This window comes from Cynoglossus semilaevis, chromosome 8 (assembly GCF_000523025.1).
Source record: "Cynoglossus semilaevis isolate Cse_v1.0 chromosome 8, Cse_v1.0, whole genome shotgun sequence".
In the NCBI taxonomy this organism is placed as follows: domain Eukaryota; kingdom Metazoa; phylum Chordata; class Actinopteri; order Pleuronectiformes; family Cynoglossidae; genus Cynoglossus; species Cynoglossus semilaevis.
In genome coordinates this window covers 8,283,581-8,304,299 of record NC_024314.1, presented here as the reverse complement: position 1 = coordinate 8,304,299, position 20,719 = coordinate 8,283,581, and the positions used below count along the sequence as shown (strand labels likewise).

The window sequence follows — 20,719 nt, the reverse complement described above, 5'->3', positions numbered from 1 at the left end:
ATTTACCCCCTCACACCACCACCAGTACAGTCAATACACCACTGAGGCAAGCTGCCATGTTAACCCCTTCACTGCCTGAAATACTGCACTGCACACGCACACACACACACACACACACACACACACACACACAGGCAGCTCTGAGTCCCGGCCTCTCTGTTAGTGTCACATTTAAATTAATACTTGATTCTATTTTTTTTCCTCACAGCTGAGACATAGAAAAAAAAACCCATCTTGTTCTGAAATCATAAATACTTCACTTCCTGAGGAACTTAATCTCCTTTCATTTATACTCGGAGTGTAAGGAAAGAAGAAAAAAGCAATTCCATTTAAATCTGAAATGAGATTAGATGAATCAGTTTGGAACGTTCTGTTCCAGACCATGAAGGGAGTAACGTTCATGTTCTACTGCTAAACATCTGGATGTTCCTTCAAATGTCTGAAAAATTGTCAACCAACTCCAACACAGTTTCCCTGCGTTGCCCCCCTCCCCCCTCCCCGCTCCCCCGTCTCAGCTCCAGATTGTCGTGATCATGGGCTAGTTTCAACACAATTATCAGCAGCCCATTCATGCTGCCAACCTCATTTTGCACCACATTCCAAAGGTCCTGTGACTGTGGCGGTGAGTGAAGTTCACTGAACTCACTGTCATGTTCATAAAACCCGCTAACGACCACTCTTCCTTTGTGACGTGCGGCTTTGCTGGAAATGCCCATTAAAAGATGGCAGACGGCGGCAATAAAGGGAGGACCCTGGTCAGAAACAATACTCAGAAAGACCATCACCATTTAAACCATCATTGATTCTTAACACCTTTATTAACAGCAGCAGCAGCAGCAGCAGCAGCAGCAGCAGCACACTGGCCTGTTAATGTAGAAAACTTGGACTCATGATGTTGGTGCAACAACTGTGATATGGCCTGAGCCAATGTTTCCAGGTCCATCAGATCTTGTCTGACAGCTGAAGACTTTCTGCAGGCTACACGGTCTTGTGCTGTAGAACAACAGTTCTGGACGAGTTGTTCCGAGTGGTTTACTGAGTTATGATGCCTTTCCTGTTTCCCCTGCCCTTAAAAACAAGGTAAAAAACAAACAAAAAAAAAACAAAACTGGGTCCCTGTGCAGAACTTTGGTTCAGGGGCCTTCTGTTCTCATCAAGTAGTTCAAAAGATGTTAATGATGTATTTATAAATGAATGGGTAACAAGTAACCCTTTATTTGTGAGCTCAAATATCTTCTACCCAGTTCAACGTATAAAGACAGACTGAGATGCTGTGATGCAAATATATGTTACAACATGAACTTTGATGGTTCAGACTGTCTCTAACAACCCTGGCCACTAACGAAAACAAAAAAGTCCTGCAGTGATCCTCCATGTTTCTAAACACATGGCAATGTCAATCAGAAGGTGCAAAATATTAACAATTTCCCCAGCGTTCAATCTAATCTAATATTCAAGCCCGGCTCTAACAGTTACTGGTGCAGTACTTCTGTTCACCACTAGTGGCTTTAAATTGGGCTTCGAATTCTTTCATATACATATTTCTTTCACATATACTCGTCATATAGATACGAATATTTTATTGTGTGTACTTTCTGTCACACGAATGTCTTCAGGTGCTTTCTTCAATAACTTTGCCACGAGCTCGAGGACAAATTCACTTTTTCTTATCAAAATCTTGCTAATCCATCTGGATACTACATATGCTCCTCTAAAACTCCAAATAATATAGTTAGCTTAGCTCATTTAAAAAGTTATCTTTAATGTACATGTTAACCACTGAAAGCTAACTTGGGTTAGGTTATACTCCATTTTATTAAATGAAGACTGTGATCAGAGTACTTTAAAAAGCCCTTAATGAACAATAAGAACCTTTACTGTAATACTGCCACATACATTTCAATGTTTAACGACTGGATTTGACAGAAAATCCAATATATGTGATTAAAGGAATAAATTCCACCTGTGCTACAACATCTCCGTGCTGTAAAAAAGAGGAGTGGATTACTTGACAAATTTGAGACTGATTAACATCTACCATGTTAAAAGATAATGAGCTATTCCAGAGTTAAGATATATTATGGAGAGAAAGTAAAAAGCCATTTGTGCTGAAAATTGGAGCGGCTTTTAAATGAGGCCATTTACATACATGTATGCATGTCTGGTGTGCAGCCTCAGCTCCTGCTCTCATTCACGTCTCCCTCTGTGATGACCAAAGCTCAAAGATGGTTTGGCTGCTCTCTCTGTTTTTTTTTTTCCCTAGCAACTACTATGAAAAACCCCCAACATTTTCCTATCAAAGCTGGGTGTCATGCTATTTCAAGTCAGGGTCATGAATAAGTTAGTCTGAAGCCTGCATATGTGTTAGCTAATAATAAAAAAAAAGACAGATCGTGGGTGGATGGGTGGGTGATGTCAGTGTCTAGGCAGAGACCACCGGTGCGGGTCATTTCACAGAGACGTGCAGAATGGAGTGAGTATAAATAGAAAACGCAGTTCTGATCTAAGAGCAGCTTCTGTGTTTCTGTCATGATCGCACGCAAGCCTTTTAAAGGCATGTTTTTATGTAATGTGCTTTGTAGTACTTTGTAGTATCTCAAGCTTTTAATATATATACATGCCTTATTGGACCTTGGAATGTATTTGATTCCAGAGAAAAACAAATTCAATGACCGAGTCTTCAGGATTTTTTTCTGATCACTGAAAAAATGTATATAAAATATTATATTTAGAAAAAAAAATTCCAGCTTATAAAAATAAAGAAAGCTGCTGATTTCCCTTCAAATGCCAGTAAGATATTTCTGTGCAATTTGCTTAAATCTAATTCCATCTGTTAAATATAAATACATTAATATAGTGACAACAGCAATATTCGTAAGAAAAGTGCGAGATGTAGTGAAGAACTGGTCAGGAAAAGTATGTATGTGTGTACCTTGTGTGTACATTTAGGTGCTTTTAATTTGGAGGCAATAGTTCAAAAATATATGTTTGTATGTACATAGCTTTAAAACAGAATTTTTCCAAAGAACTCCAAATATTTTCAGCAGGGAATTGTCTGTATTGAATTGAAATACAGTATGCATATGTATGTATGCTGTAAATATAAATAAATATATGATGTATACATCACAGTCTTCCTTGCGTCAAGACACAGCTCCATGTTTACACCTTGAGTATTTTAATTCCACATCTACCTTCAGTAGACCCTGTAGATGACAGGTCATTGCACACCTGCTCTAAAACGCACACGCACAGGAAGGAGAGGGAAATGCAGTGTAAATACCCACACAGCACTGTCACAGTGCTGTATGGGTATTTAGGGGCTGATCTGGGTTTTAGTGTTTTGCCCTGAATGACGACAGGTGGAGATGGGCTATAAACCACAAACCCTCCTGTTATGAAGTGAATACTTGTCTTTAAAACAAAAACAAACAAACATTTCCCCTCTTTTCATTGCCTTTCTCCCCCCCCCAGGTCTCATTCTAATTACTACTACTACTCTGAAGTACTATTGTTCCAGTCTGTCAAGTGTCAAATCAAAACATCTCAGTATTACCAGCTCCAAGCCTAATGGGCTTCTTGCTGGACTTTAAAGATGAAATCATATCATCTCTGTCCTGGCTTCTGTCCATTTACCGACCACTTTTTAAAGCTGCACTGTGTCTGGCTCCTAACTGCATATTCGATATCCCCACATGCAGCCTTAAATCATCAGGTGTTTTTTTTTTTTTTTCTTTTACAAGTTGAGGACTTGATATAAAAGTGATTAAGATCTTTGACGCCAGGCTTGAAGGTGGAAAAAACTCTACCTGAGAAGATAAACTTTTTGAATCTGTGTTGTAATGAAAAGCTCTCTGTGCTTTCCATAAGCAATTATATACATATATAGCATTGTGTGTGTGTGTGTGTGTGTGTGTGTATTTAAAATGTATTTAGAATTTTTAGAAAATAAACTGTTGGTCTGTCTCTGTACAAATTGTTTGTCTATATATACATACAGTATATACAATATGTATATATATGCATATAATATATGTTATATATATTTATATATACATGCAAACAATATATGTATACTGTATATACAACATATAAACATACAAATATATATGTATATATATATGTGGGTGTTCATGCATGATATAATATTATTGTTATTTAGTTAGTGTCATCATATTATTATTAACAATTATTAATATTATATATTTCTATGTATAATTATTATATTACACATTTTGATGGTAACTTTTTTTGGACCCTTCTCTGCGAAAATAACAGGACAGACCAAGTGAACAGAAGAGTTTTTCCCTCTGATAGTTTTCACAGACAGAGAACTCTGAGAACAGAAAAACATTCACCTCATTTAATGTCTCTACTTTTCCTTGAGTCTTTTTCTTCCACAGCTTTTCCACTAATGAACAGTTTCGATACCAGGTGGGTACAAATACTGCACTTACACACACACAAAAACACACTTGCACAACTTCTTCTATTATTATCTATCTATTAATAGTGAAAAAACTGCAATTCCTGCCACAGATCTTATTGAGCAGCGCAGAGAAAACTGCACTCCAGTTCTTCACAGAGTTTTAAAAACCTGCTTAAAAAAACAACATAGCATAAAAGGAACAAAAGAAGATCACCTTTATCATCACCATCATCATCATCATCATCATCACAAAAAGTTGCCAAAAATCTGATGCAAAAAGAGGAACACTTTACTCCTGCTTTGTACTGCGGGCTGAATCTGAATGTTCAATGAAGAAAAGAGAGCTGAGAAAATGAACAAGGAGTCGGAGGGAGAGCCCAGCTGTTAACTCTGCTATCTCTGTTACTGAGCCTCAACCAGCACTAAACATCTGCAATGCACTGAATCATTTAAAATCTCTCTCTCTCTCTCTCTGCCCCTCTGTGTGTGTGTGTAATCATTTTTGATGATATCAGCTGCTGTATAGGTATGCACAGCTAAAATATTTACAATGTTAAAAATAAATATTGCAGATTCCCCAGTGCGCCATCTGAAAGTCGAAGATTTGATGGAGCTGCTGCTTCTGGGTCTTCAGAGATGAAGAGATGTGATAAATTATCGGAATTTTCTCGCATCTTGAAAAAGAAATAATAATTGCTCCGCTGTACAGCAGAAATTAGCTGCAGCTTTCATTAGAGTAATTAAGACGGCAGACGAGACGGCGTGCACGTCGCGCGGCTTCACGGGTGAGCGATCAAACTCCAACAGCCTCCGTTGTATCCTGACAAGGAGACAACATCAATATCTATCAAATCCAACATTTATCAGCAGCTCAATAAAACACAGCAATGCAATCAGAAGGCGACATGGAAGATATTACAGACTAATTCAAAGTTAATTGAAATACCACTAATATTGTGTTGGTTTGAGCTAATGCTAGAACTCCATCCATTATTTATGGGAGCGACAGTGAAGTATTAACCAGGACTGGGGCAGACGCACAGCCTTCACAGAAAAAGAATCCCATTTCTTCTTCTACTCCTTCAACACCGTCGTCTTCCGCTCTTTTCACGCCCCCGCCTCCCCTCAACATTTTGAAGGGAGCGTTATGACCTGCAAGGTGAGTGTTTGATCGATAGGGGCAGCTGAGCCAGTCACCACAGGCGACCCAGACTCCCGAGCACCCACAGGGAAATTATGCTGTGTGGTGACCATAAAAAAAGAAATGAATCTGGTGTCAAAGCTGTGGGTTTTTACTTTTTATCCATTCTGGCCTATTAAACTTTACTGTTGTCCGACGGCTCCTCCCTCGATTCCCACCGCTCACTGGTCGCTGTGAAAATGTCATCACACATCTACATGTTTAGTCGTAAACGCTCCACTGGGTGTATGGTCAATTACTGACCAATTAAATATGGCCTAACTTTTGAAGTATCTGCGGGGCAGGATAGGAAGTACGTGGAAAATAGTGACTGGGTGAGAAGGGACAAAGTTTGACTCCAAGTGGACGACCTAGTTCAAGAGTTCAGGAGACATTTACCTCTCAAAACTGGGGGTTTGAGCTCAGGAGGTGAAAACAAAGGGCGTTTAAAATGATTATCAGTGTTTCTACGTTACACCAGGACTCAGCTTAGCTCGCATTGTAGCCGTAGCATTGACAGTAAGTCCTGATTATTTCATGACCTGACTAGAAAAAACACTTTTGGTGCCATAGTCAATCCCTCACATACAGTAAAAGACCCGCCCCACTGTCCAGGCGGGTGACACGGTCAGACACGGAGCTGGGAGCTGAAGTAAATGTCAAGCAAACTGAAGATGAGAAAAAAAAGAGTGGACATTTAAAAAAAAAAAAAAAGCAGGAACTGACCAGTCTGGTGACGAGGGGAACCCCAAAGTGCCAGAAGTGCTCGTTGAGCAGCCCGCTGTACACCACGTTACCAAACAGAGCAATGGTTCCTGGTTTGCACAGACCACTTCCTGGCTTGGTTTCTGCAAATAAAGATAAAGAGTCATGTTAAAGACTGAGGACGTCCCACTACCACCAGATACTTCTTACAGGATTTTTCTTTTTAAACCCAATTTTGTTTCTTCCCCAACTTTTTTTTCAAGAGAGCTCCGTGGAGAAATTTCTTAACCTCCGCAAGTTTAATTAAAAATATATTTTATTGTTAGAGTAAAAGTTAGAGTGAATTTCCAGACTGCATTCTCAGCTCTCCAACCACAACTGAAAATTAATGGCTGTACAATAACAATAGGTAACGGAAGGTGATAATATAAACACAATAATAATCACCGTCCCAGGCCGGGCTGCAGCCCTCTCTGGGTAGATTTTCATTTCTATTTACCTTGGTTTAATTATCGAAACACAAAAACACAAAAAAAGAAAAGCACGGATTCATAACCAGGTCCTATTATCACCACTGGTCCGTTATTTAACATCAGAGTTCTTGTTGAATTCTGGGTAAATTTCAACAACCGTGTATTTACCACTGTATATAAACACGAGCTGAACAGAACACCATCTGTTTAAAGCAGCGCCAGAGAAGGAAATAAAATAATAAATGTCAAACACCCGACCCTTGTGCACGTTGGATGTTTGAGTTCATATCAACAGACCAGTGTCACAGCAGATCTGTCCAAACACACTGGCAGGAGAACAGAGGAGACCAACAGCCACAGCCACAGCCACAGACACTGACACTGACACAGACACTGACTGAGAGGATGTCAAGTGTCAGTTTGCAGATGTAATTACAGTAAAGCCATTAATACTAAATGACTGCAGTCTGCAGGAATGAACCATGGTGTGTGTGTGTATGAAAGAGAGTGAGAGAGGGGGGGGGGGGGGGGGGGGGGGGGGGGGTAGCATGTTGGCTTGATACGTCCTGGTCCTTTGGCAACTGCATATCTGCTAGGCTTGCATCCCAGTCAACACCACTTGCATGTGTGTGTGAGTGTGTGTACTTATGTTTGTGTGTTTGTAAAGACTGAGACAGATTACTCCTCTGTCTGCTACCCCACTTGGCTCACCTGATGCTGATGGCAAGAATGGAAGTGGAAGAGGAGGAAACGAAAATTTGATTTGGGCATATGGTGGTGTTTGGAGAGCTGGGGTCTCTCGTGCTCTCTCTCCATCGCTCTCTCACTCAGACACATGCGTTCGTGCTCACATACATACACACACTCTCTCTCTCACACACATGCACGCGCGTGAATATTCAGCCTCTCTAATCTTCAGAGAGGAGTGTGTACCCAATACACCTCACTTCGGACCAATTTATTATCTGAGCTGCTCCTGTGTTCAGAGCCGCTTTCTCTCCGAGCATTAGCTCACTTCCCATGTTTATCTCTCTCCATTCTCCCACCAATGCAACCCAGTTGGAGAGTGTTCACGTGGATGTGCACGGGCAAAGAGAAGGAGCCACGAGGAAAGAAATGCAGCAAAACCCAGCCTTTGTTTCCTTGTAGACACTGGTTAAAAAACCAAAAAGTTATGTATAAATATGATTGAATTTGTCATTTTGAGGGGGCCATTGTATTGATCTGGCAATATATTGTCATTACTTTGGGGAAGTAAATACCTGTAAACAACAAGGCCTTGAATTGTCTTTAAAAAAAAAGTATTATAAAAGAAATATGTTTGAATCTTTGCCAATGAAAACACAACAGCAATGACTTTTTTCTTTGGTGCAAAAAGTTTTTTTAAATGCCATTAAACCTGTTAACATACTTCTGATTGACCTTCATGTCTGCATGAATGTCTTTGATAGAATATATATATATATATATATCCAAAGGTGTACGTCATGTCTCTGAGTCCTGATCATCACTTCAGCGGTGGACGTGACAGGAGTTCCAGGGTCAGAGACACTGTTCAAGGCTACAGTCACCTTCATAGTGTTTTGAAAAATGAATATTTTTCTAAAATGTCCCTACAGACTGAATACTGAATTATCATTTTCATTTCTATATTCTACTTTTGAACTTTCCAGAAATATAGGGGTAGTAGGTAATTTAGCCTCTTGGACTTGGACTCTTAAAGTTATGTCCCTAAATGGTCTTGTTTTTATTAAAAAAAACATCAAAACAAACATTTGTTTTGTATCCCAGCCCTGTAGACCCATTGCACTACTGACCCTGAACTCCTTTTTATTACCATTAGCATTAATTACTGTTTTGTATAGAGAATTCAAAAAGCCAGAAGTCCATTGTAAGACACACATTTTCCAGACTACAGATATAGGGACTAGTTAGAAATGCAATGATTTTTTTTTCTTTTAGCCAGAACTGATGCTTCTCCTTCTCCACCTCTGGGGCTTCACCTTTGTGGCTCTGTCCATTTCTTACACACGGTCCTAGTCTGAAACAAACTACAGACGACTGAAACTTTGACCACTTTACAACTTTCACTCTCTCCAAGCAGCACATCTGGATAATACTGCCACTTAAATGCCTGGGATCATAAAAGTACACTTCCTGAAAAGCCATTTGTGCTTCAGCCACATTACAACACGCTGAATGTAGAATCTAAAACTTCTCGTCCTCCTCTTTGAGCGACGTAAGAGAGCCGATAAAGACTTCACAAACCAGCGAGCCCAGCAGTGGATTGGTCAGGACTGTTACTAATAACTGCTGATGAAAATCATAAAGGCCGATAAAAGTCCACGGATGAGCTGCCGTGGTTTCCTATTAGCAGTCAGTCATTTAGAGACTAATATGTCTGGGACCACCTATTCGTTAGTGACCGCAGACATTTACACACAGATTTATTCAACTGCAACTGCTGTCTGTGGTTTCACAATATGCTGCTGTGCTGCGATATACAGTAGGTCCTTGATAACCTACACAGCAGGTGCTGATTTATAAAGAAAAAAAACCTAAAAACTTTTCCCCGCATGGAAACTTGTTTTTTATTGTTATTATTAGCTGTATAGGGCAGAGTGTAGAGAAAAGCCACTGGTTGTCTTGTAGTGTACGCTGTGATCTCTCACAATAAACAACAGACAAGGAGAAACTCAGTCAGCAGAGATGGACAGTAGCTGCTGACTTGTTATTTACACTGCGTCGGCCGTATTTCATTTTTATTAATTTTTTTCAGACACTTTGCAGAGGTGCATAAAATGTCACTGCCTCCTCCCCCCTCCCTCTGGGGGAGCAAATGTTTGTTTTGATATTAATGTTCTGAGTGCTTTTTGCCATTCTGCATCCTGGAGTAACTTATCAATGCATGGCTAAATCAATGATTAGTATCCGTATGGATTAGCTCCAAATCATAAAAAAGGCCTTGACAAGCCATGTGGAGGAAGTAATATGATTCAATTATGCTCACTAACCTTCCCTCTGGTATAAACACCCACACATGCACACACCCGCGCATGCTGCTGTGAGCAGCAGCCCAATAAAACAGTGCTTAATTGGCACATGCACCAGCGGGGCTGACTATATGTATATTTAACATAGTGCTGCATTTCTGAAGAGTAAAACAACTGACGGTCACAGAAGGATGCTGGGAGTTGGACTGTTTATTTGAAGCTGCTAAAATTCCTGAGAATGGAGAACTGGGAACCACAGGAAACACTGGGACTGAAATGTCTGCAATGGTTAGGAGCAGCAAAACAGAAGCAACCTGAGACTGAGAATGGGTCGCTGAGGTCACCGTCCATGAATCAGCAGGTGACCTGATCCCAGGTTTGTCTATAGGAGTCAATGCTGAATCCTGGGACAGAACATGTAATATATCTGTCAGTTTGAAAATAATTTTTACAGCAGGTACCAGGACATTTGGACGTGTATCTACATACTAGTAATTCAGCTGTGAATTTTGACATGAAGTCAGAGTTATAGTATAAGATGTTGAGGAGGTCTGAAGAAATATGTGTATGTCTGTATATGGCTATAAACAAAACATAGATAGATAAATATTCACATATATAGATAGATACTCTTCTATATATATATATGTATAAAGAGTGTTTATATCCATACACAAAAATATACATATAAATGTATATGTATATATGCAAACATATATACGTGTGTGTGTGTGTGTGTGTGTATACAAGCCTGCTCCTTTTACCAGTATGACCATGTCTTTCTGTCCAAATAAATAGGTAAGAATGGAAGAGGGATGTGAAATGTAATGAGTCATATCATGGACTGTGTCTTTGGCTTAATGTGAGCAATGCAAAAAAACAACCAGAACCACTGGTACTAGTGACGTCCACAGTCCAGCAGCATCTGGTTCCACCTCATGCCTGTTGATGAAGAATCCTCTGCCTGTCTCCGGGCTGCGCCCCTCATTCCCTCACAGACAAAACTACATCTACAGCCCAGTGTGTGTCTGTGAATTTTTCAAACAGGACCTGGCCTCTGTATCACTTCACATCCTTTATTCACTTTGCTACAGTTTAGCTCCAGGCCTTCACTTCACCTGACTCACCTGTTATTTTAGCCACTGCAGCATTTTAACACATATTTTCATGCTCCTTCTCTCTCCTCTGTTTCTCTTTTCTTTTTCTTTTTTTTCTTCTTGCAGAATTTTATTTTTCCACCTGGTGCTTCTACTGTATGTTTTGCTCTTCCCGTTTCTTCTTCTACACCTTTAATCCAAAGAACACCTTTGTTCTTTTCTTTTATCCACTTCCTGCTCATGTGCTTTGCTGCTTCACTTCAACGCTGAAGGATATTAACGTCTCTTCTGCACATTTGTTTTTGTTGTAAATTTGTTGTTCCACTCCTCTGTACTGTTCTGTATCTTTAAACACATCCTTTCCAATTAAAATCATTTTTACATTGAACATATTCCTCTTTGTTCCTCCTGCCATTTCCCATTACCATTTTTAACACTTTGACTGCTCTTTGAAGTCACATGAAAACACCTGTTTACTCTCCTTTCATGTTCTTTTTACTTCTTTACATTGAAAATACTACATTTCGCCCCAAATTACAAAATTTCTTACTCCAAAGTTCTTTTTGTCTCCTCTCATTGTCTTGGTCAGCGTATGTGTTGCCCTCAATTCCCCTTAGACTGGCTTTAAAAAATCCTCTATCAAGTCATTTAATTTCTGGTTTCTTTACTCCCCTTCTTGCCATTCATAAATATTTTTTAATTGCTCTCCCTCCCGCCTTTTCCCATCGTTTCATCTCCACCCTCCATTTTTCAACCGGCCCCTTCATCTTGGCTTCCACCATCCATCGTTCCACTCCCTTGGCTCTCCACCAGGGACAGCTGGTTAGGTGGGTCCGCCTGCTCCTGTTAGTTTAACTGGAATGGCTGCCTGGCCAGCAGAGCTTTGATCCACTGCCAACAGTCCTGGCAGGTCTGAGCCGTCCCAGACCAGGGACCTTTTAAGTGCTCAACCTCTGCCAACTACGGCACCCGGGCTGTGGATGGCATGAAGTGACCACATCCCACTACCACAGCAAATGTTACATGGTGGACAAAACCCAGATTGGGGAGGATCTGTGCACATTTGGTTTTTGGGTGTGGGCAGTACATCAGCCCAGATCATCAATTTGTGCTGATGGTCCAGCAAATTAACAAAGTGGAACCCTCCGGAGGCTAATGCCTGTGATAAAAATGTCAGATTTTAAAATTGAGATGTGACGAATTGCAGTAGTTTGGACGTCCAATGTTCATGCATGGCCGAGACAAAGAAGAGTTTTAAAGACACGGGCTGCAGAGGAGGCAGAGAAGGCTGCTCTTTGTGGTAAAAAGCTTTACTGTAATCATTTCGATATCCACCAGTGACAGTGCAAGAAAAGGCAACTTGGCACCGAGCTGCTGGCATTCAAGCCTTTGCTTGAAACGCAAATAGTGTAATGTGCTCAGTTTGCCTCAAAGCTCAGTCTTATATGAATTTGGAAGTGTGCCACTCTGCATCGCCTGAAATCTACTCACTTCCCTCACTGCCTTCAACAGCTGTTTTCTGGGGATTACTAAGGCTCTGCAAACGGGGGTGCAGGCTTGGGGGAGGCTACGGTTTGTGTTGCCTTCCCCTCGTGTCGTCTGTTTATTTGTGAGACTAAGCGCTACAAAGCCAGCTAACTGTAAAACAATTAGATTAGCATAAATACCTTCAATTATACATGCAAAGTTAAGACCGGGCGCTTTGCAATGAGGGAGAGATCCCACTGAATTATTTACGGTGCACAAATATTGGTTAAATCGGACCAAAACAACAGGAAGCAAATATGACTTCATTATTTCTCCGTGGCCGGGGAGTGCACCATATGCCTCTGTCCACATTTGTTAAACACATTTGTTTACTCACTGCTCGCCACAGGGACAAGAAATATGAACATGTTCACAGAGTTGGAAAAAAAAAAAAAACCCAACATTTTGTTAGAATGACACGTAGAAGAGGTTTGTACTTCAAATGACAGAGATGAGGCTGATCACAGATCTGAANTAGTACTTCAGGTAGTACTCAACTGTGCCTCTGGGCTTGTGTTTGTTGGAGCAGCTTCACACCAAACACAAGACTTTGGAAATGTGTTCTGTCTTTAGATGAGTCAGTGGTTCGGCTTCTTCTGGGCAAAACAGATGTCAAATTCTACATGACACACAACCACTTATCGCTGCTCTTCTACACAGTCCACACACACGTTGTTGTCCACACAAACACTGCGGGAAAGTGTTTGTCTTTAACCAACGCACATCCAACTGAAAATACCATCTCTGCCCAGCAGGGGTTTTGTGGCGGCTTAGACATCCAGGTTTCATCAGACCAGCCTCACCCAGTACATGGCAATAATAATAATAATAATAATAATAATAATAACAACAACAACAACAACAATAATAATAATAATAATAACAACAACAACAACAACAATAATAATAATAATAATAATATCAACAACAATAATAATAATAACAAGAACAATAATAATAGTAATAATAATAATGGATTTGTGTAGCGCCTTTAAGGATACCCCAGGTGCTTGGTCAAAGCACCTTGTACATCTGTAGTAGGTCTACAGTTGATAACCTGACTGACACAAATGTCATCAAGATGAACAGTAATGAATGGATTCCACCGACCCTAGGGAACTAGACTTTGCGTTTTAACTGCATAACTGAATGGAGTACATTTACACCAACCCACTGCTCTCTGTCTCACCATTGCAGCATTATACAGTCGAGAAAATCTTTTTGACTATAGATCTCAATAACACATGGCCTGTCTGCAGGGAAGTTCTGTCTCAAACAGGATTTTTCAGCAGCTTTGGTATTTGAAACTGTACTGCAGTAATAGTTATGGTTACAACATGATTACCAAATTACCAAAAAAGTCTGAAAAACTTTTCTCAACCGACATCGTTAGAGTTTGCTGAGAGTCTCAAAGGCTAAACTGGCCTTTAAGGATATCAATTTAGATTTGGCTTTTTTCAAAAGCCAAAATTAATGTGTCAGTTATACACACTTTGTTGATTATTAAGTATCATGGTTTATTACTGAAGAGAAAACATCTCATGCAACACAAAGACAAATGGTTCCTTAAGCAGATTAATGAGCATTTCTCCTGTTTAGACACTTCCTCTAAATCCAGCCGGATATGAACAGTATTTGCGAGGAGACGAAGAAGCTGTGATTAATTTTACGTGGTTTCACAAAAAGGCCTTTTTTCTTCATCTTTTTATCTCTTCTACCACAGATGAAGTTCAAGCATTTGTATGTGTGTGTGTTTCAGACCTGGCGCCAGCGGTGATACGGATCAACGAAGACCCTGTGTGCACAACATGCACACAAACACTGACACGGACGTCCACAACTGCACACTGCCAAGGAGGGCGATAATCTGCAAGGTCAGGGGAGCCACACTTGATGCAGTTGGTGATACATACGTGTAGTCTGTCTAATGCTCACTCCAGGGAAATCATTAAGTCCATAACACCAGATGTATGTACACCATGAGATGGTGTGTGTGTGTGTGTGTGTGTGCTGTGCAGAGACACCAAGGGACCCGGAATAGTTATTTCATGCATGAAATGCTCATCCCATTGGTCTTAAAGGAAAAGAAAAATCAACAGTGGAAGGATGCACAGATGAAAGAATGCAAAAGAAAAAGGGAAAGAAAGGGAAGAAGGGAAAGCAGTGAGAAGGCTGGAGACGAGGAATGCTGTAGACAAGAGGAGCCTAATGTATTATAAATGAGCATAATTTTAGAGTTGGGTAAAGAAAGAGCAGGTTGTAATTCTTACTTTAGCTCCACAAACACAGCACATTGCAGGGAATAAGCGGCTGCAAAATGTGGCCGCCTGTTGTGGTTTGTGTGTGTCGTTGTGTGTGCGTGAGTGAGTGTGAGTGTAAGTGAACAAGAGAAGGGGAACGCGTTTTGCTGACTGGATACTGGACCTCGGAATATAATGTCTCCTCTCAAAGAAACCCCAGAAAATGAAAAGTGTTTGAGTGAATGCGACTTGTGAATGAGTCACTGGTGGAGGTGGTTGTTGTGAACAGGAACAGGCAGCTGCAGGGATGCCAGGTTAGCAGGAAAAACAGTAGATTAGAAAATAAAAAAAGGCACCCAGTTTGAACAGGGAGTCTGGAAGTGCTGACGGGATTTACTGTGGGAAACTGATCTGTAGCACTGCAGAGTCACACACACACACACACACACACACACACACAGACACACACTTGGAACCATTATAATGGTACACAAAGAGTGCAAAAGCCACAAAAGAGTACAAACAATGAATCACAAACAATCTCAACAAAATCGACTTAACTGAAATATAACCAAACGGTTTACAATTGGACAATTACTCAAGAAATCAAAATTATTTGAATTTGAGTATATTTTATGTTAAGAATTTATAGCTTTCGTTGTATTTATTTATTTAGTGTTTTTCAGCTTTTCATGCCTTTATATGTCTTTATATCTTTACTAGCTGTGGAGCGTCACTGTGACTGGTTGGGACAAATTCCTGTGAGTGTGAGGTAGAGTTTTTGATGGGCAATAGCAAGTCAAGTCTCAAGTCATATACCTCAAGTCAACCTTGGACTTGAGTCTCCTAGTAAAGTGTCAAATCTTGGTGAGGCAGTACCAAGTCAAGTCTCAAATGACATGAAAAGAATCTCCTGACATCAAACATGCCATCTGGCCAAACAATACAATACTGTACTGAATGACTTAAAGAAAAACCATACACACTGCACTCTGTTGTGTCTTTCTTCAATTCCTTTGAGTATATCTGGGTTTTGTACAACTAAACAGGGTTCCACACTGAGTAAAAATAAATATGGTGTGTAAATGGAAACTTCAACTAAGTTCATTGTATTTCATTATATATAAATTTAGGAATATTATTACAAACTGGCACCATTTAATCTAACCCATTTCTTTAGAAGTCATTTCAGTCTTTCAGTGGCTTATCATTTTAACTCTACCTTAGATTTAGTTTTCAAGCATTTATTTGACTTTGTGAACTTTAACATTTTATAATGATGTCTTTTTTCTTTTATACTGCATGTTTTCTCTCTCTCTCTCTCTCTCTCTCTCTCACACACACACACACACACACAGAAATTGGCCTGTTTCATACATTTTCTCTCTCTTTCTCCATCCCCTTTCTTTCTCTCCCTCCTGGTTATATTGCACCACCTGCCAGTGTGTCGCTGCCAGTCCACACCACATCAGTAACACACTATAGGACAACAGGGGATTGTGTGGTAGAATTGGAAAACAAGGCACCAGGCATTATTGTGTGTTTTTTTTCTAATCAGTATTTTTGCCCGTTTATTTATGAAACCAGTAGACGATATTCTGCTCGACAAAGAAAACCTCAGTTTTCTTTCATGCATTTCTTAGAGACCAAAATATGCAGTTAAAATATCGCTTTATATTTAAAGCCAAAAACAACACAGTGACCACTCTTTGAGTGGTAGATACATTTTTAGTGTAGTATTAAAGAGAATTGCGAGAATGCAAACAAATCACGTTTTCTAAGCCACATCTGTGATTTTATCCTTTTCTGCTCTGCTACATTTTTCTTCCTCTTCTCCACACCTTATCATTTGTTATGCTGGTAAAGATTAAAAGGTGTTTCCGACTGGGGTCAGGAGGTTTGATAACCTAGGATCACTTCCTCCCTGGAGCCCTGGCACAGGCCTGGCAGGCAGTTCCAGACCCATATGTCAGTCTGTAGCCAGGCCTGGATTGTTCTGGCTGGGATAGGGACTATTGGTCCTGGTCTGACAACACTAGTCCAGGTGGAAGTGGGCCATTACTCTCTTCAGTCCAATGGAAAAGAGCCACTGGGGGATCCTTTATGTAATAATGATTTAGTGGGTGATGTGATATATGTGTAATTACTAGGAAGGTTTGCAGAGAGAAGACACATCATATCACACATGCCAGCTGATGGTAATCAACAGTAATTAGGTGTTGGCTGGCGTGTTGATAAAATGCACCAAATTGATTGTTGTTATGATGCAGCTCCACATTAAAGGAAACAGATCCATACTTCATTAAAGCCACGGGAACACCAACAGTAGAGTTGGTGCTCATTCGTACACCTCATCATATCCCACTGCCTATGGACGGTTCACACAGTAACAATAGGAATGTCTTTGTTTTTGTCATCATAGGAAGTAAAGCAAACCAGTGTTTTTATCAGGGCTGTCAAAATGCCTGTGATATATCTAATTTATGAAGATTAACGGAATTTAAATTTTAAATGCTATATATCCAATAATTCTGTCGTCTGTTACTCTAATTCAGGGTCTACACACACGTTAATTGCACACATTACGGAAAACTGTTTTTGTTTCACTGAATAGCACAATCTAAGGATAACATTTGAATGCCACTGTGTGTTGGTAAAAAGTTTTAACTTCTACCACGACCAATCATCGTTGAGGAAGAGCCGCTCCACTGACGTGTTGAAACCAACTCTCAACACTGACAACACCGCAGAGCAACATTTTCTCCGACATTCAATTAACTGCTGTTTTTTGTTAGATTAATCATGAATATTCGTGATTAATCCACAGCTACTGTGTGATGTGTGAACATTGTCCTATGTTCTGCTTTAGCTTTGTTTATATTTAAATTGAGTTTTTTTTTAGAAGCTCAAATTTAAGCAACTAGAATTACAATTGGTGTTCACACAACAGAAAGACCGTTCTTGGTTGATATAAACAATGATTTTATATAATTTGAGTAATTTCTGTATATTTTAAATTTTTATAGGAAGACTATTTTCAATATATTTTCTGTCAATTCAAATATTGAAAAATATATACATTTCTGTACCTTTTTATTTAACTCTGTACAGCAAGCAGTGACTAAATTATTAGGTTTTATTTGTTCAACTATCGCTAAATAGTAAAGACTGAAAGCTAAAAACCCATCATTTATTTCTGAAAGCTATCACTTGGACTTGAGCCCCTACTGTTTAGCAACCGTGACTCTAACCCTAAGCCAGTGTACAGTGCAGTGATAGGAACCACAGGAAAGGTGATGAAAGGTCAACCCTATCCTGCCTCCCCACTGTTGTATATGTGTGTGCTCAAGAAAACAAAGGAGGCCAGGCAGCAATGTGGACAGGTAATCAATAGTGGACTTACTGCCTCATAACTGGTCTGGTTAGGAACTCTGTCTCCATCTCCTAGCACGTCATCGCCAACTCCCTCATAGAAAGAAAAATAGGCAGAGGGAAGGTGGAGGGACAGAGGTGGAGCGAGACGGCGTGGATATTCAGCAGGCGGAGCACATACAAGGGCAAAATTCAACCAGTAAATAAACAAAGGCCTGTTGTCTCCTGCACCTTTTTTCATTTAGATTCACTGCTAATATCGCAGCTCAGCTGGGAATTCAGTGGACACGTAATTAATGCCTCATAGAATTCTCCTGATTCCACATTCAAGGCATTACCATGTGTTCCTCAGTAGCTGACTACATCTTAGAGAGAGGTGTTAGCATGTGCTCCGGCTCTGGCAGAATGTTTTTTAAAAAAGTTTTAATTACGAATGTCAGCGAAAACCTACTTTTTTGCCTCTGGCTTGTAACGTAAAGGTTCAAGTGAATGATTAAATAAGGGATTATTTCTGCAGAACAACATTTCACATTTAAAATGTCGTAAGTGTCAAAAGTGAATCCCCTAAACACACACAAAGTGACAGTTGCTGCAGGTAATGGTTGTGTGCCAGTATGCACCTCGTAGCTCTTCCCATCCTGCCAAAGTCAGCGCATACAGATCCCTGCAAGGAATGGCTTCAAATTCAAATAAATTAGTTTAATGCCACTATTATGCTTGCTTGCAAGATTATAGCTCTATTATTCTCTATAAATCTTGTTTCAAAACACGCATTATTCAAACGAATAGTCCTGCGGAGCAGCATCTATCTCATCATTTCATTTCCGTGCTATGCTAGTGCTGCAGAATTTTCACCGTCACTCACAGGTATATGTCACCTCTCCAGTTCTGGCCTTCACCCAGGATGCTTGTGCACCTGCACCTCACTAAGGCTGAAGCTCATTCACCAGCAGCAGCTACCAGGCATTGACAGTGGTTAATTTTACTGTTAGGTTGTTAACAACAAGCCCTGTTCCCCCTAACGCAACCGTTACAGGAGCATTTACAATAGTGCTTTTCTGTCTTAGGGAGGAATCTGCAGGGTTCTGGGCACAGGAACCAGGACATGGGGGAGAGTTCCCCCCAATGGCTGACTGCTGTTTTCCCATTATGCCCCCAGCTGGGAGCCTTCTCCTCGCCCACTGCGTACTCAGATCCATGTCCTGCTGCGTCCCTGCCTGCTAATCGGGGAGCTGTTATAGGACATAATTGACTTCATCAATTAAGAGACAGACGTCTCACATCTGCCGAGTGAGGGGCTGCGTTTGTGCGAGTGTGAGGGAATGTGCGTGACTTTTCCCTATCTATTCCTCTGGACAGTTTTGTGGCTTAATTAACGTTTTAATATTTCTCTGCTTTGGTCTCTAGTCTGGAACAGTGTCACGCAGGCGAACAAACTTTTCTCAGGTACATTTTTGTAACACATCAGTGCAGGAACCGGTGGCTAACAGTTCTACTTTTCACTGTCTGCCTCCCCCATTGCCTCTTGGCAGAGTGATAAAAGCACACATCCAAATTTCAATTGCCCCCCTGATGAATTACTTCATAGTCAGAGAGTATTGTGCATAAATAGCTTAACATTCATCTCAAGCACAATATGTGGCACAATGCACTGTATTTGTCAGTGCTACATTTCTCACAGCAACACACACACACACACACACACACAAAAGCCACGTTATAACAGTAACAGCTGCTTGAACAAGGCGCAGCATTGACAACCAAAATGGCCGCTGTAGCTCAGGGGGGAACAGGAAGTAAGAGGGGAGGAGGGGGGGGGGGGGGGGGGGGGTGAGAGGTTTACAGTACAGGAGACAACAGCTGGCTGACAGTCACAAATGAGTAAACAAAGGCTGCACGACTCAGCCATTTATTATGGCATAAGTAGGCATTGTTGTTATTGTTTTCGGCAGAGAAAAGAGGGTTTGTGTGCTTATGTGTGTTCATGTATGTGTGTGTGTTTGTGTGTGTGTGGGTGCAAGAGTCAAAAAACAAATTGAAAGAATGGGAAAAAAAGAAAGAAGAACAGCAAAGAGAATCACCTCAGCTAGAAGTAGACTTTGAAATCAATTATCCAGCATTCCCTGCTGTGACAAGTGCCTCAAACACCACAGTGTGTGCACACACACTCTGGCACACATGACGCACACATGAAAGATGTACACACACACACACACACACACCGTCACACACACACACACCTGTGTGAGGGAAACAGAAGAAGAAATACATCAGAGGGGCTCAGCCCTCCGCCGCTCTCTTCTCCTCTGTCTTGTTAAACGTGATGGCTGCCAGAGCATGTATTTTATCTGGAAGTGGAGGGGCATTATGAGTTGAAAGCTGGGGCAATTCGCTGAGTGCTTACAGAGCAAACACTGCACTCAGCTTTTATCAACTAAAGGGAGGAAATAGTACAGCAGGGGTGTGTGTCGGTGCACAGCTGTGTCATGGGCTAATCCTAACAGTAAATATTCTCTCTCTCTGCGTATGAGAGCTGGGTGGACACGTGTGTGTGTGTGAGAGAGAGAGAAAGAGAGAGAGAAACAGTGAAAGATGGGCAGAAACTACGTACTGCAATATTTTGGTTAGTATTTTTTTTTAAAAATTCAATATTAAAAAGTAAAGATTGATGGTTCAACTCTTTGCACTATTCGTTTTTGTTCA

At 40.6% G+C, this 20,719-nt stretch overlaps 1 protein-coding gene across 8 annotated transcripts in view; it reads right to left on the bottom strand.

Annotated features, from left to right (window-relative positions):
* The window catches only part of rbfox3a (RNA binding fox-1 homolog 3a), a 413,293-nt gene that overhangs the window by 131,458 nt on the left and 261,116 nt on the right, over positions 1 to 20,719 (bottom strand). For all 8 annotated transcript variants that reach the window (XM_017034186.1, XM_017034193.1, XM_017034191.1 and 5 more), the window contains one exon: positions 6,336 to 6,457. In XM_017034186.1, the coding sequence (XP_016889675.1) occupies positions 6,336 to 6,457 (122 nt within the window). The remainder of the gene's footprint in view (positions 1 to 6,335; positions 6,458 to 20,719) is intronic.